The sequence below is a fragment of the Lathyrus oleraceus genome, chromosome 3, assembly GCF_024323335.1.
Source record: "Lathyrus oleraceus cultivar Zhongwan6 chromosome 3, CAAS_Psat_ZW6_1.0, whole genome shotgun sequence".
Lineage (NCBI taxonomy): Eukaryota > Viridiplantae > Streptophyta > Magnoliopsida > Fabales > Fabaceae > Lathyrus > Lathyrus oleraceus.
Genome location: NC_066581.1, coordinates 332,436,726 through 332,452,587, shown reverse-complemented (window position 1 = coordinate 332,452,587; position 15,862 = coordinate 332,436,726). Strand labels below are relative to the sequence as shown.

General features: G+C 40.2%; 1 protein-coding gene across 1 annotated transcript; it reads right to left on the bottom strand.

The window, feature by feature from the left end:
• Window positions 1-5,556: 5,556 nt before the first annotated feature.
• Window positions 5,557-6,851, bottom strand: LOC127131134 (uncharacterized). The gene is made up of 2 exons (XM_051060070.1): window positions 6,552-6,851; window positions 5,557-6,477 (listed from the first exon to the last, which is right to left on the bottom strand). Exons 1-2 carry the CDS (start codon window positions 6,849-6,851, stop codon window positions 5,557-5,559), a joined length of 1,221 nt encoding a protein of 406 aa, XP_050916027.1.
• Window positions 6,852-15,862: the final 9,011 nt, after the last annotated feature.

Here is a 15,862-nt window from a genome sequence, read left to right as displayed (position 1 = left end):
TTCCACGAAGTAAAAAGATATTTGGAAACTCAGGAATACCCTGAAGAGGCATCTATCAATGACAGAAAATTTCTGAGGAAGTTCTCCGCTAAATTCTTTTTGAGTAATGGATTATTATACAAACGTAATCATGATTCGACTTTGCTTCGCTGTGTGGATAAAAAGGAAGCAGAAAAGATTATGGAAGACATGCATGAGGGTATTTTTGGGACTCATTCTAGTGGGCATACGATGGCCAAGAAGATTCTGAGATCAGGGTATTATTGGTCTACCATGGAAGCTGATTGCCATCATCACTCCAGAACCTGTCACAAGTGCCAGATATATGCGGATAAAGTACATGTGCCTCCTGCTCCATTGAACGTGTTGACAGCACCTTGGCCCTTTGCAATGTGGGGCATTGATATGATTGGGGAGATTAAACCTACTGCTTCTAACGAGCATCGTTTCATCCTCGTTGCTATTGATTACTTTACAAAGTGGGTAGAGGCCGCCTCATTCGCTTCTGTCACCAAGAATGTGGTGGCACGGTTTATCAAGAATAGTCTTATTTGTCGGTATGGCATCCCTGAAAGGATTATCACCGACAATGGTACTAATTTGAACAACAAAATGATTACTGAACTCTGCACGCAGTTCAACGTAAAGCACCATAACTCTTCTCCGTACCGACCAAAGATGAATGGCGCTGTAGAAGCTGCTAATAAGAATATCAAGAAGATCATACAAAAGATGACGGTGACGTACAAAGACTGGCATGAGATGTTACCGTTTGCTCTTCACGGTTATCGCACTTCAGTACGCACTTCGACAGGAGCAACTCCTTTCTCTTTAGTCTACGGAATGGAAGCCGTTTTACCAGTGGAAGTTCAGATTCCCTCTCTAAGAATCATGAAAGAGGCGGGCTTAGATGAAGAGGAATGGATTCAGACTCGACTCGATCAGATAAACTTGATTGATGAGAAGAGACTTGCGGCTGTTTGTCATGGACAGATATATCAGAAGCGCATGACCCAGGCATTTAACAAAAGAGTCAGGAGACAGGTGTATCAAATTGGCGACTTGGTGATCAAGCGTATCATTCTACCACAAGGTGATCCCAGGGGCAAATGGACTCCCACATACGAAGGGCCATTTGTAGTTAAGAAGGTATTCTCCGGTGGAGCCATGATACTTGCTACGATGGATGGCGAAGACTTCCCACATCCCGTGAACGCAGACATAGTAAAAAAATACTACGCATAAAAGAGACCCGCTAGGTCGACGTACCTAGGCAAAAGTAAGGGCATCCCGGCGAACCAAAAAGGTTCGGGCAAAAATTAGGGATAAACATAAAAAATGTGCACCCGGCAAGTCGAAAACCTGAAAAGGCGGCTTGGGCAAAAAGGGGTATCCTGGTGGATTGAAAACCTGAAAAGGCGGTCCAGGCAAAAATTAGGGATTAAAGCGTATGACTATGTCCCGTTCTCAGACAGCTTCATCCAAGTTCAAAGGACTGAACAAGCTAATCACTTCTATCCGACAGCGGGAGATGAGAGGCTTGAAGACATAATGACAGTAGTGGAATTAGAATCGATAGGACTTTTTCTGCATAGCTTTCTCTTTGTTTCTTGACAATTTCCTCTTACTAGGATTTTTGTCTCCTTGTACACAAATTGCCTGTTTATAGGCCCTCTTTCGAAATCAATATAATTTTAGTTTCAAAAAAAAAATGCTCTTGTTTTACTTTCTCTGTTTTGTTTGCATAAACGTCCATTGATTTAATTCGAATTAATATATGCATTTGGATATGATCGATGTTTACCAAAAATGCGTGCATAAAATAGAAATAGCGATTACTACTAGACTTCAGGATCGAGGAGAAGGTCTAATCATGCTTTCCAATGAATCCGTTGCTAATCCTATCCCCCAGCAAAGCCAGTCATTCCAGAAGAGAGTGGCATTACTAGACAAATGGGTCATCTCTTCCACCCCCAGCCAGGCTTCTGTTAAACATTTCTACCATCAGACAGAAATCAAGCATCCCCGGCTAAGAAAGGGGCATCGATACCAGTATCTCCCAACCAGAAGATTGAGATTTATTTTCCCCAGTAGAGTCCCCTGGAAGAACTTTTCCGATGCATAATTCATTCATTACATCATTTCACAACATACGCATGCATACATTGTTCGCATTTAGTTTCAGAAGCATAAAACATCTCATGCATCATGACATGGCATGAAGCTAATTTTATTTTTCAGGTTAATTATCTTCCTGATACAGTCAAAATAGAGAGTCATTCAGACGGACATCTTCATCGATTACGTTCATGATTCAACTACATCTTTCAGATATACTCCATGTCAACATTCATTCTGACATCCTCCTAAGGGTACCGCCTAGCATACGGTCCATCCTGATTCATCTCAACATATGACTCCTTCAACTCAGATGCGATCTAACGTACGGTCCATTCTGGCCTTCAACAACTCCAATACGGTCTAACATACGACCCAGTTAGACCTTCGATCCCTCAGATGCTACCTAGCGTACGGTACATTTCTGAAGTGTAGTCTAGCGTACGATTACCCCTTTCATCAGATTCAGCCTAACAGATGGCTCATTCTGCTCAAATACAGTCTAATGTACGACCCAGTTAGACCTTCAAGTCCTCAAATGCTGCCTAGCGTACGGTACATTTCTGAAGTGTAGTCTAGTGTATGACTACCCCCCTTCATCACCAGGTACAGCCTAACGGACGGCTCAGTCTACAACTTAGATACGATCTAGCATACGATCCATTCTGATCCTTCACCCCCAGTAACGATACAGCCTAACGGACGGCTCGTTCTGCAACTCAGATACGATCTAGCGTACGATCCATTCTGATCCTTTATCCCCAGCATATTACTCCTCCAACAATACGGTCTAGCGTACGACCCATTCGGATCTTCATTCCTCAGATACTACCTAGCGTACGGTACATCCCGAGGTGTAGTCTAGCGTACGACTACTTTTCGTCAGATACAGCCTAACAGACGGCCCATTCTGCAACTCAGATACGATCTAGCGTATGATCCATTCTGATCTGTTATCCCCAGCGGCGTATGACCCATTCTAACTCCCCAGTGAAGTCGACGGCCTAATGAATGACTCACTATACGATCTGGCATATGACCCAGTGACACCCATGACTTCAGATATCTTCTAACGTACGATGCACTCTGAAGCTCTCATCATCAAACTTCCTAGATAGCATCTTTAAACTCATCTCCATCAAGACTAACTAATTGACAAGTGCAAATTTTTGGGGCGTTCTAAGTGTTCAATAATCTTCCACCTCCAGACCACGAATGGCGTACATACCATTCTGACTCTCTCGGTTCAAGAATATCGAACAGGGGCAGCTGTCATACCCCAAAATTTGCCCATTAATATTTTAAGACATTTTTCAGGGCATTCCGACTCATTTTTATGACACTGATCTTAAAGGAACAAAGGCCCAACTCACGAATGGCCCAATCCAGAAAATGGCCCAAACTGGCCTGTTCGCTACACGTTCGCTACACGCTCGCCTAGCGAACGTTCGCTACACGTTCGCTACACGCTCGCCTAGCGAAGCTGACAGACAACAAAAAATTTCGGGCTTCATTCTGAGCCCATTAGGTCATCAAAGGAGTATTATAAATACCCCCAACTCCAGAACGAAAAGAGAACGAAAAACCGAGACGGAGACGGCCGGAAACCCTGGCATAGCAACCCCGGAGAGTAGCCCAGAGAAGTCGGAGTGAAGAAACCCTGACGGCCGCTCATCCGCACCGAAGTTACCGCCGCCCAACTCAACCCGATACCAAAAGTGACTTGCCAATTCAGCATTACCACTCCATTGCAAACAGGTTTGTGTATCATTATTGTTTTATGCTTCCAATTTGTAAATCTCTAAATACATAATACATCATGATTGAATTTTTGGATATGTAATTAGACTTTGCATGTGAATTCCAGTACGCCTGAATATCCTGAGTGTTTGACCATATTATTTCTGTAATTGAATGCAATAAGGCATGCAGCATGCTGAGATCATACTGTTCTGAAATTCAAAACCCGCAGCCGCTCGCTAGCACATCGCTAAGCGAGCATGTAGCGAGCATTCGCTAGGACCTCGCTAGGCGAGGCAGAGGCGAACGGGACAACCGTTGATATTTGTTATGTCCCATGCGTAACCTGAACTATTCTATGTTAATTATGCACTGTTTTGCCTGACATTCATGCTGCTGTGTTTTTCTTTTGCGGTGTAATCCTCGATTGCACCCTGATTGGTATTCTAACCCGTTTGCTGAATGTTGTAAAGGTTCACATATCCCAGGAAAAGAGTGCTGTTTAGGCCTTCCACTTTATTTGTGGGATACCCTTATGAAGATCCACCCTAAATTGCTTAATTAATTTTAATGTATTAAGTTTAATGTATTAATTTTAATGTATTGATTTTAATGTGGAGATTCATCCTAATCACCTAATTGACTTTAAAATATGACCTTTAAACATGTGATTTTGGACCTCTCTTTGCTGCCCTACGGTATTACGGTATAACGGTCATGTCCCGCGAATGTAGGGATACACTTAGCAAAGACCCTTCGGTTAAATCATCATAAAATAAATCATGGTCCCTCGGATGTTGCTTCGAATATATGATTTCGTCCCTCGATGACCCTTCGGTGTAGCCTACGGTTAAATGATGATCGTCCCTTCGAATGCTAAGGTATCCTTACAACTGTTGCCTTCAATGACCTATCGATGACCCTACGATGACCCTTAAACATCCAAAGGGTAAAATTACTTACTTCTCAATAGTAAGGACAGTTTTACCCTCATAAGGATAGGAAACGTTCATAACGACCTTAGGAAGGTATAACTCTCAATTGCTGGATCATAACCTAAAACATTTCCCACCCCTCACACTTTGCAAATCCTAGAAAATCACCACTTGGTATACATTCATACTAGAATCATTACCAAGTTACATTTTTCTAAACCGTTTTCAAAATCAAACGAGATAAATACTTTGTATACATTCATACGAGAATCATTACAAAGTTAAACTCTCTTTTCGAAACATTTTTAAACAATTCACCAACACTTTTCAGACAAAAATATAAGTGATCCAGCAATTAAGAGCCCATGGATAACCATGGATACAAAGGGTGCTAATACCTTCCCTTTGTATAATGTACCTCCCGAACCCAAAATCTATTGAGGTCTTTCCTGTTCTTTTCCACCTTTCCTTATTGGATAAAAGAAAATTCGGTGGCGACTCTTGCTATCCGCGACATTGCGATAAAAAGCAAAATACCCCAAGTCAGTTCACCGTATGACACCATTGTTCAAATATTACACAAAAATAAAAACGGTCAAAGTTGGACGAATTTGGATTGAAACGATTTAAGCTCAAAGTTTTAATGGAAAGAAGTAGGCTCCAAGGTGTCGGCCTGGGATTTAAGCTGTTCAAGCTTCTTCTCAACAGTCGAAAGCTCTTCAGCTACCGCTAAGGCATCGCCGGTGGTTTGCTCCATAGTGGCCTAGGCAGGTTTTAGAACTTCGTCGATAAAGCATGACTCCTCCTTTGCAATTGACTCCAACTCACTGTGCAAAGTAGCAATTTGACGCCAAAGAGCATCAATTTGCTGGCGTATCTCAGCGGCCCGTGTTTGTTTGGAGATCAACTCTTGTTTCTTCTCCTCCATAGTCCTCAGTAGTTTGGTGACCTCTGCGTCGGCATTCATCACCATCTCCCACTTTTCCTTCACAAAGGCCTCAGTAGATGCAATCTGGCGTTCAGTCTCCCTGACGCTATCGAGATGGCGCAGCATGGGAACCAGAAGTTGTTCTAAAGCGGCTGTTGCACGCTTGGCATATTCTGAGAGTTGAAGATCTTTAAGTTGGGCAAGCACGCGCAAGATCTCTAGACCGACAGTAGGTTCATGCATAAGTACAAAAGGGAGGTCAGGATTCAAGGCGTGAAAGCGAACTTTTTCCATTAAAGCTTTAGTCTTCGTCGCCTCAGAACCCATTTTGCCAGAGTGGTAAAGCTGCTCAGAGTCAGAAGAAGCATCACGTGATTTCACTAGGTTACAGAGCCTAGCAATTGCTTCTAAGGCAAAAGGCTTTATCGCCAGACCCTGGAAAGATGAAGGAGAAGCAGCCGACAGAGGAGTAGTTTGAGAAGGTGGGTTCTTAGAGGTGTCAACATCCACTGGTCCCCTTGGATCCTGCAAAGGCAAGGAAGATGAAGAAAGACTAGAGTCAGAACTAGTCGAACTGGAATCTGTGTACGTTGCAGGACTAATGACTGAGTCAAAGTCACTGTCATTAATCTGGATAGGGGAGCCAATGAACTCACCAGCGGTGTCGATAGATTGTAGTGGGTGAGCTGGAGAAGAAGTCGGCGACGAAGGAGTATAGTCGGCGATAGGTTGAGATGGCTTGGCAGAAGCATCAGCCTGTTGTAAGGAAAAAGAAGTTTGTAAGAGAAGTACAATAATCCAAGGGAATAGACGGTGAAACAAGTGATTGCCTGTGCCGACGCAGGGGAAACGGCATCTGAATTTTCTTTCCCCAAGGCAGCAGCAGCGGGGGTGCTAGTCGACCACGAAGCCCCCACAGCTGGATCAGGGGCCTTGTTAAGAATGGAAGTGTCGACCACAATAGTGTCGGCATCTAAAACAGGAGCCTCTAGAGTGAGCACTTTATGATGTCTCTTTTTCTTGGTTTCGCCACTCCTAGAGGGAGAATCATGCTTCTTCCTTTTGTGGCCCTGATGGCTTTTGGATTTATGGAGTGCTGAGAAGATGGCTGGGAAGTTGGCTGAAGACATGAGGAGAGGTTATAAGCAGATATTCTAGTCAGAAGATCAGACAAGCCGACAAGAAATACCTTAGATCCTGTGGTGGCAGAGCGTTTGTGTTTTTTGGATTTTTTGGAGTGAGAGGAGACAGGGGGGTCTGTCGAACGTGGTTGACCCTATACATAAGTAAGAAGTTAGAGACCACGTAGTGTTTCCCTTAAAAAATCACAAGAATAAATGAGACTGCTTCATATAGGTGCATGCCGAAGAATTGGGTTTTTTCAAGACTTGAGAAATTGGGCGCTCATCATCATCAGAGGATCTCTCAGGAGCAGCCTACAAAAGGGGAAATGACGGCTAAGAATAAAAATCAAGGCAAAAGAAAACGGCAATTCAACCAGAGTCGAACCTGAGCCTCTTGTGTCGAAGGGGTAGGTTTTTTGGAAGGAGCATGATCCACAGGGTCTAGAGGGATCGCTGCAAATAAATATAAGAAACACAAGTGAGCGGAGAAATCCAACTGAAAGGAGGTGTTAGCTTTCCAGAAAAGTGTTACCAAGTTGTGTGGATTCGAACACGCTAACATATTGAGGATCAATATGAAGTGGTTCTGAGTAGCCAGACAAATAATGCTTTGTCGGAACCACTATGTCGGCCTTTTTCTTATAGGCATTTTGTACGTGTGAAATGGGACAATAAAACCACTCTGGGACCGAATGGCCAAAGGCCAAAGCCAAGGGGCTAGATGGAAAAGGAGGGAACTTGATGTTTCCAAAATGAAGGGCGTAAAGATACTTGTCTTTCGCGTAACCAGGGATTTTAAGTTTTGGGAGCCCGTCGGTTACTTTCTCCTTTAGTTCGGTCGTGGCCTCAAAGATGGTCCGACGAAGATTATCTGGTCGATACACAACTTGGAAATAGTTCTGGAAAGCGCGAATTTGTTTGGCATGGAGAGCCTTACACTTGGTCTATTCCGTCTGCAAATAAACAAAAGCTTGAGTTAGTTCAGATAGTTTGGCCTCAGGAGCGCCAACATAAACAGCAAGATACGACTGCCATCAATCATCAAACTCTTTGGTGCAGAAGAAGGTTGGTCGAAAGGGAGTGGAGCGGAGTCGTGGTCGGTTTTTCCAGATGGTTTCAAGATCCTCCTAGATCACACTCCAGGGTTGACCACAAAGGATGTTTGTGAGTAATTCAGAAGAAGAGTACAAGGACTTGGGAATAAATTGGCAAGGGCCAAATTGTCTGGCCACCAAGTTAGGCTGATAAGCCACTAGGCCAGGGTTGCTACTGGAGGTTTCAGCCGATAGGAATCGAGGGACCAGAAGACGTCTCCAGATGAGGAAGGTTTCATCTCTATGCTCATCTTCAATTGGAGGAAAAGCCCTGGTGAACCATGCAGGACCTTCAGTTCGATGGCTGAAAGGGGCCATAGAACGGAGAAAGTTGGCACGGGTCAGCATGATGTTGAACAAGAGGCGAAACACCTGGAGGTCAGGGAAGGATTTGTCGATGGGCGTCAGAGGGATCAATCGCTTCCAAATAAGGTGTCGTTCCTCTGGGGGACACGCAACCCTTCTCATCCCATAGGGGGCTATGTCTTTAGAGAAAGTGGCATTGAGCCACAGCTGTAAGAACCAAAAAGGTCCATGGACCAACACATTTTTCTTCTTTGAATTCTCAGGGTCAAAGAGTTTGATTTGACAGACGACCTCAGACAAAGATTCATAAAGAGAAGCTAAAATTAATTGGCCCAGGGCGATATCACGCTCTTGGTGCAGTTGAGTTGCTAGGAGAGCAAAATGCTTGGCTATCTACATAGATCTGGAGCAGAAAACAAAGCGAGATAGCCAAAGAGTCAGGAAAGCCACATGTTCTTCGTCGGTCACAGGGCCTGAAGAGGTGGCATGGTGATCAATTAAGTTGTTGTACGTCGACTTGCGAGAGTCACCAACGTCAAACCACAGAGAGATTGGCGCTACGGCTTCACAATCGAAGACTTCGCCGGTCGGTTTTAAGCCAGTGATGGCAGCAATATCCAAGAGTGCCGGCGTGATCATGCCACACTTGGTATGGAACGAGTTGGTCGAACTATCCCAAAATTGGAGGGCAGCTAGTAACATGCCACAAGATTAGGGAGGGCCACAACGAGCAATCTGTAGAAGGGTGTAGATGTTTGTCCTTTTCCAATGGTCGATTTTCTTTGATTCTAATCGATCCATCCAGGCACAAAACTTAGGACAATTTTTGGGAGGAGCAGTCCTGAAGTTCCTATCGACATAGCGAAGGGAAAAAGGCTTTTGGGCAGAAACCAAGGGTTCAGAGATATGAATGGTGGGGAAAAGGGAAGAATCTGTTCTGGTTATCTCAGGGAGGCGATTTTCTAGAAGAGGACCTAAGAACGCTAAAGGTTCGTCAGCCAAGGAGAAAGGGATCAATATCTGAGAACGCCAGATTTTTGCCTTCTCTTCTGCAAATGGAGGCTCAGGGACGTACTCCTTACCATCGATGGTCAGAGGATGTGTGAGTTTAGTAGCGGAGGGAAATGCTTTACTTTTACTGGAGCTAGCCATGGAAGAAATGGAAGTTTTTTGGAGAAGAAGAGTTTTTTAAACAGAGTGCAGGAGATGATTGTGTGCTAAAGCAAAAGGACGAAAAAAGGGAAGAAGAAGAAAGAACAAGGGTTTTATAGGGGTTAAACCCTGAGAAAAGAAGAGTGAACGTTTGATCTTCCATTTTCGACACGTATGCTCATGTTCCCACGTCTGCAGACACGTGGAGGAGAGAAGGCAGTTGTGATGGTAAACACGCTTCAGTCATAAAGACGTGAAGTGATGGAGACATGATTTTGGGCGTCTCGAGGAAAAAAGGGAAACGTTCGTCATGATTACATGACGTCATCAACGTGGGGCAAACAAGTGTCCCACTAAGTAGAAGTGGAAGCAGTAAGGAGCAAGTCGACATCTCAAAGATGCCATCATCTCACCAACGTCGACATTCGAAAATGGCATCTCTGGGGGATATTTTGTTACCACGAGAAATCTCTAAGGCATGTTGAAGGCGTAATTGATGAAAGGGTCTTGTGAATTTGGGGTTTATACCCCACCAAAGGGTGGAGATGTGCCTGAGATAAGAAAGAGTTGAGAAAAGCGTAAGTCATCAAGGGATGAAGCCGACAGAAGAAGCACGTTTGGTCGACAGGCCATTCCGTCGACTAAAATGAAGCTTGGGACTTAAAGAATTTTGGATCGTGCCAAACACATAGAAGACAGTGTCGCCCTAAATATCTGGGCGGGAGAAATTTGAAATTGGAAAGTGACTAGCAGTTACAAGAAGAATAAAAGCGCCAGAATATGGAGCAGTTTGCAAAACGTGGGTAGAGCGGTTTGCAGATCGTGTGGCACGACGTCTGCTCATTTTTAGGAGTTTTTAGCCTGTATGCAGTTTTCTTTAGTTTAGTATAAATAGGATATCCCACGAGGGGCCCGGGGTATTCACCTTGTACTAAAAATCACTTGTAAGAAACTTCTCATTCCCAGCGCGAGGAAGCAAGAGTTTTAAGAGTGCTATGTACGTGAATCACCACATTTATTTCAATGCAACTTCCTTACTTTTCAATTGTTCCCGTTGAACATTTTATTTTAATTTCATTTACTTTTGAGTTATCTCTTTACGTTGTCGTCTATGTTGTCGACACTGATTCTATTACGATAATAGAGTTCACCAAAAGCGTGTTCGTCGTGTACGTCTTTTGAATGTTGTAGCGTTGTCGGTCACGAGTCACCCATAGGCTATAGCGTCGTTTAAACCGTTCGTGTGGAAAAACCTGTGCTTGTTCAATATTTTGTCAGGAGCCATTCCTCGCAAAGTTGTTCCATCGAATTGAATAAGCCACACTTGCACTAGCACATGTCCTAGGATCAACTGGCGATCCTGCAAGTAACCCTTAGTCTCAAGGCCTAGGGAGGACCAGCGGTTGTTTACCAATTTCCACAGTAAACAGTGAGATATCAACTTCTCTCTCCCACACTCCCTAACACACCCTATATTTCCTTGTGCTAGAACTGCCTTTTTGACTAAATTATCTTTTATAGGGATTCTATCTTGTAGCACTCTCCAAGCCAAGTAAGAAGCTTTTGTGGGTATAGCCTTATTCCAAATTTTGGCCCATGATTGACTAGATCATCTTCCACTATCGTCTTATATACTTCTTTCACTACACAATTTTATTAATCTCCTGAGTTAAAATTAAATTTTTACTTTGATTGTAATCTATATGACAAGTTTTTTGATTGATTTATTTCTGTATAGTTTTGAATTTCTTCTGTTTTTATATTTTACTTTGATTGTAATCTATATGACAAGTTTTCTCCTTAAAAATTGTAATTTAATTTGAGAATTTTTAATTTTGTTTTGTAATGATTAGAAGTTAAATAATGAATTTGTGAGTTTTTAGTTTTAATTTCTGCTTCTTTTTCTTTTTGTGAGTTTGGAGGCATCTCCATTGATCTACTAGCTCAAGGTTCTCAATGTTTTGACATTCTCGTCACATGCATCAATAATAACCATGGAATAAAAGAAGGAAGAAACGAAAAGAAAATGTACCTTGTCTGGGAAGATGAATGAGAGCTCTGAAAATGTGCTTAGAAGAGGAAAATCTTGACAAAAAATACTGAAACAATATGAAGCATTTCAAATCACAAGGAAGGAGAAAATCCCCGTAAAAAATCATTATTACTTAGTAAGGGGAGAATCTTATAGGGACACATTGTCATGATTAAGGACACATCTCCATAACGAACATCATGGCACAAGTGGGCCAGGCATAAAAAGAAATTTATGGGCTTCTTTTGCCCGAGCATTTCAACCATTTAGATCTCATACTCGGGGGGCTTATGCACATCCCAAAAAATTAGTTGACCAACCCAACTAGGAGGACGACGAAGCCAACTTGAGCATTTGATATATTTAAGGTCGGATTGGTGTGGTAACCGAGTATCGTGAGGTCAACCTACCAGATAGTCATGCTACCATTACCATTCGAAACCGGGTAGGACATCAGATCTACTAATCGGAATCCGATTGGGACATCATGATAGGCATAACGGATCCGATCTCCTATAAACCGAGAATGATCCCATTAGTACAAGTCGGGCCCGATGACAATGCTCAGATCCCATTTGAAGGGTCACACGAGACGATTATAGTATGATACATTATGGCAAGGAGTTATAATTATTGAAGAGGCGGTTGTTAAAAAGAAAATATAAAGGGCGACATACATTATTGATAGGAGAACTTATGAAGGATATGGAGATTCAGACAAGGGGGAAGGAAACCTATAAATAAGAGGATATTTTGAGGGTAGAAGACAGACAAAAAACACAAAAACCTCACATAACGGACACTCCAACCATTCATTTTAGGTTCTCCTTGAACTAGAACAAGGAAGTCAACCTTTTAGTGTTTTTTTAGCAAGAACACTAGATATCTACAAAAAGGTATAATATACTGAAAATGTCACATCACCATTCTTTGAGCCTTGCAAAATGAAACCCTAGTTGAGTCTTTTTTGAAATCTGGAGTTTGACAAGACAGGTATGTCTAGGAGATAGAGTACGGCCAGGGGCATCTTTAGCCTTCAGAGTCTAAGCTATCACCAGATTCTAGAAGACCATGATTAGAGTTTAAACCTTCAGAGGATGATGAACATATTCAGAGTCATCAGACTCTGATTATTCAAAATTTGAGTCACTTTGCTTCTCCAAAGATGTATTTAATAGGATCAATTCATAGTTGAATTCTCGGTTTGTGACTCTGCACATTTGAACATATGTTAGTATACCAATTTGATCTTTAAGTACTCTGTTATCATAAAAATTCAAGGGATATAAATAATTTTGTTCCAATATATTGTAGAATAACTTCTGATGTGCCGCATTTTTTCTTTAGTATATTCTCATTACTTTAAAACCTTTATCCTCCCACGTGTTTGTAACATGTTTGTTGGTTAAATGAATTTTACTTTGTAAAGGTCTACATTTCCGACATGTTTTCTTGTTAAACAAATTTTCTTCTTTGTTGAAATGAATACAAATTGGAAATTGGATGTATGATATAAGATGGCTTCTAAAAAAGTCGACGGATGCATGATTTCGCTATGAAGAAAGGTTTTGAGCTTGAACCTTTCTTGGGTACTGCTGTTATTAATATGTATAGAAAATGTTGTAGTTTAAATAATGTCGTTAAAGTGTTTGGTTTATTGAAAACAAGCTATAACGTTGCAGAGTTACTTCAGGTGAGCAAACTCAATGGGATTGAGGACATATAGATAGTTAATTTTACTTTTCTATACAACAACAAAATGTAGTCTTTTTGGTGTATTGAGAATTTTGATAGTTGAGAGTTTTGATTCCGTTCAAAACTAGTTTGTTGATAGGGTTTGAAATTTTTTGTACGAAAATTGTAGTTGAGAGAGGGTTTGTAATTTTTTCGTCCAAAAATTATGGTTGAGAGAGGGTTTGTAATTTTTCCGTCCAAAAATTGTAATTGGGAGAGAGTTTACAATTTTTTCGTTCAAATATTATAATTGAGAGAGAGTTTATAATCTTTCCGTTCAAAAATTGCAGTTTGGAAGTTTTGCAATTCTCTCCTTAAAAATTGCAATTTAATGAGAGACTTTGTAATTTTGTTTTGTAATAATTTGAAGTTGAATAATGAATTTGTGAGTTTTTAATTTTAATTTTAGCTTATTTTTCTTTTTGTGAGTGTGCTTCCATGCACATACAAATTTATTTTTGTTTTGTTATTTTCCCAACAACTGGTATCAGATCTAAGGTTTCAATCAAGGGAGGAAGATAGAGTAATAATTAGTTTGATCAAGGGAGGAAGAAGACACAAAGATTGAAGAGTAATAATTGTACAAATGTGGCTAATCATTATAATTATAATGATCATTTTGAAGATGCATTTGAAGACAAAGTGAAGATATATGAGACTTTGAATGAACGGAGGATCAGTCGGGTCAAATAATATATTCATCCAACTCTCACACCGGATAGTAGGAAGATAATATAATTTGAGGATTAATATAAGCAAAGATAGTTAGTTTTACTTTTCTACATAATAATAAAATGTAGTCTTTTGGGTATATTGAAAATTTGGTAATTATAGGTTTTGAGAGATGGTTTCCTATTTTTCCGTTCAAAAATAGTTTGTTGAGAGGGTTAACAATTTTTTCATACAAAAATTATAATTGAAAGAGAGTTTACAATTTTTCCGTCCAAAAATTATAGTTGAGAGAAAGTTTATAATTTTATTTTATAATAATTAGAAATTAATAAAGAATTTATGAAATTTTAGTGTGAATTTCTTTTTTATATATACTCTTCCGTGTGCACAGAAATTTATTTTTATTTTGTTATTTTCCCAACATGTTGTTGGAATCGTTCAGAGATTTCGGGTTTGTTTCCATATAGCTTATTTTCAAATTTTGGTATTCTCAATTATATTTTGATATCTTATTATTTATGACGTGTCTTTCTTAGGTTGCCCACTGGTGCTTAACTTTTCTGTGTCGAGTCTACAGCCAGTGATGCAATCTTGAAGCAACTTTGGCACCATTCTGATGCAATCATGTGTTGTTCTGTGAAAACAACTGTAATCAGTATTCTCTTCTAACTTTTTATTCTTTAAACTCTCTATTGAAAATATGCAATGTTTTTCAGTGTCTTTCTTTTAGTAAAATAATCTCTCTATTGAGTAATTTACAGACTTTTATGAATATTATTGCAGGCATCTCCAATATTCACCTTTGCAAATCATGTTATGCTGAATTTATGTTGTATTAATGTTGAAATTATGTTGAGTTTATTGGATTTATGTTGGAAATTAGCACTTAATAATTTGGATTTAAATTGGAATTAATTTGTAGGTTAAAATGTGTTATTGGACTCAATAAAAAAACCCAATAACCCGGTTAAATTGTATGTATTAACCTGCAATCCATGCTAATCCAATTCGTTCAAACCGATTGTGAAAATGAACGGAAAATGAACTTATATATTTAAACGGAAAGTTGGACTAGGGTGCTTTTGGTCCGAAACCGCCCAATCGACTCGTTGTCCATTACTATATACTATAACACTAACAATAACAATGTCTTTCGGTTGATGTTGATTATGATTATGACATTGTGTTTATATTTTATTGGATTTGTTTTTGATTGTTTTATTTTAGAGACATTTGTAACCTCTACGATCTAACATATTTTTTTGAGTTAAGTATGATGTTGAATTTAAGTGATTTGGCGTGACACGTCAGTTTCCGTTAGATCAAATAGATGGATAGATGAAAATTGTAATCGAAAAATTTGGATGATCCTTTTTTAAAAGAAATTTTTATAAAGATTAAAATTAGATTTTAGATTATTTATAGTGACGAAAATATATTTAACCTTTCTAATAAAAATATCACATTCAAACTATATACAACTATTTATAAAAAAATAAATTGGCGACTCCTCTTAAAAATTGAATGGAGGCGCCAATCCAATTGGCGCCCATGTGTATTTTTACAAAGGAGGCGCCAATTGGATTGACACCTCAGTGTAAAATGCAATTTTTTTGTTATAAATAGATGTGTTGTGTGAGTCATTGTTTCACATCTCATTTCATCATTTGGCAATCATGTTTGGTGTTCGTCGCCGATACGGAAAGGTGATTTATGCGAGAGACAAACCCCAGATGCTGATGCTCTTCTGGAACATCACTATGTTCGATCAACTGAAGAGAGAGATGGTTCGCTGGTTAGATAGGAAAATACTAGAAGGGAAAAAAATTAGAAGTATTGAGAGACTCGACATTATCTTTGCTTGGATGCGAATGAAGACTGATAAGGATGCTAGAGAAATGATGTTCGGTCGAGATGACATCAATTTGATTGTTGTAATCAGTTAGAAATATTTCTGTTTTTAGTTAGCTTATTTTGTACTGATGTTTGTTGTGAACCTCGTTGTAACAAAAACTTTATGATATATA

Coding starts and splice junctions, on each gene's coding strand:
- LOC127131134 (XM_051060070.1), bottom strand. CDS start 6,851: ATGTCTTCAGCCAACTTCCCAGCCATCTTCTCAGCACTCCATAAATCC. Junction 6,478..6,551: donor TTTCCCCTGCGTCGGCACAG/GCAATCACTTGT, acceptor TCCTTACAACAG/GCTGATGCTTCTGCCAAGCC.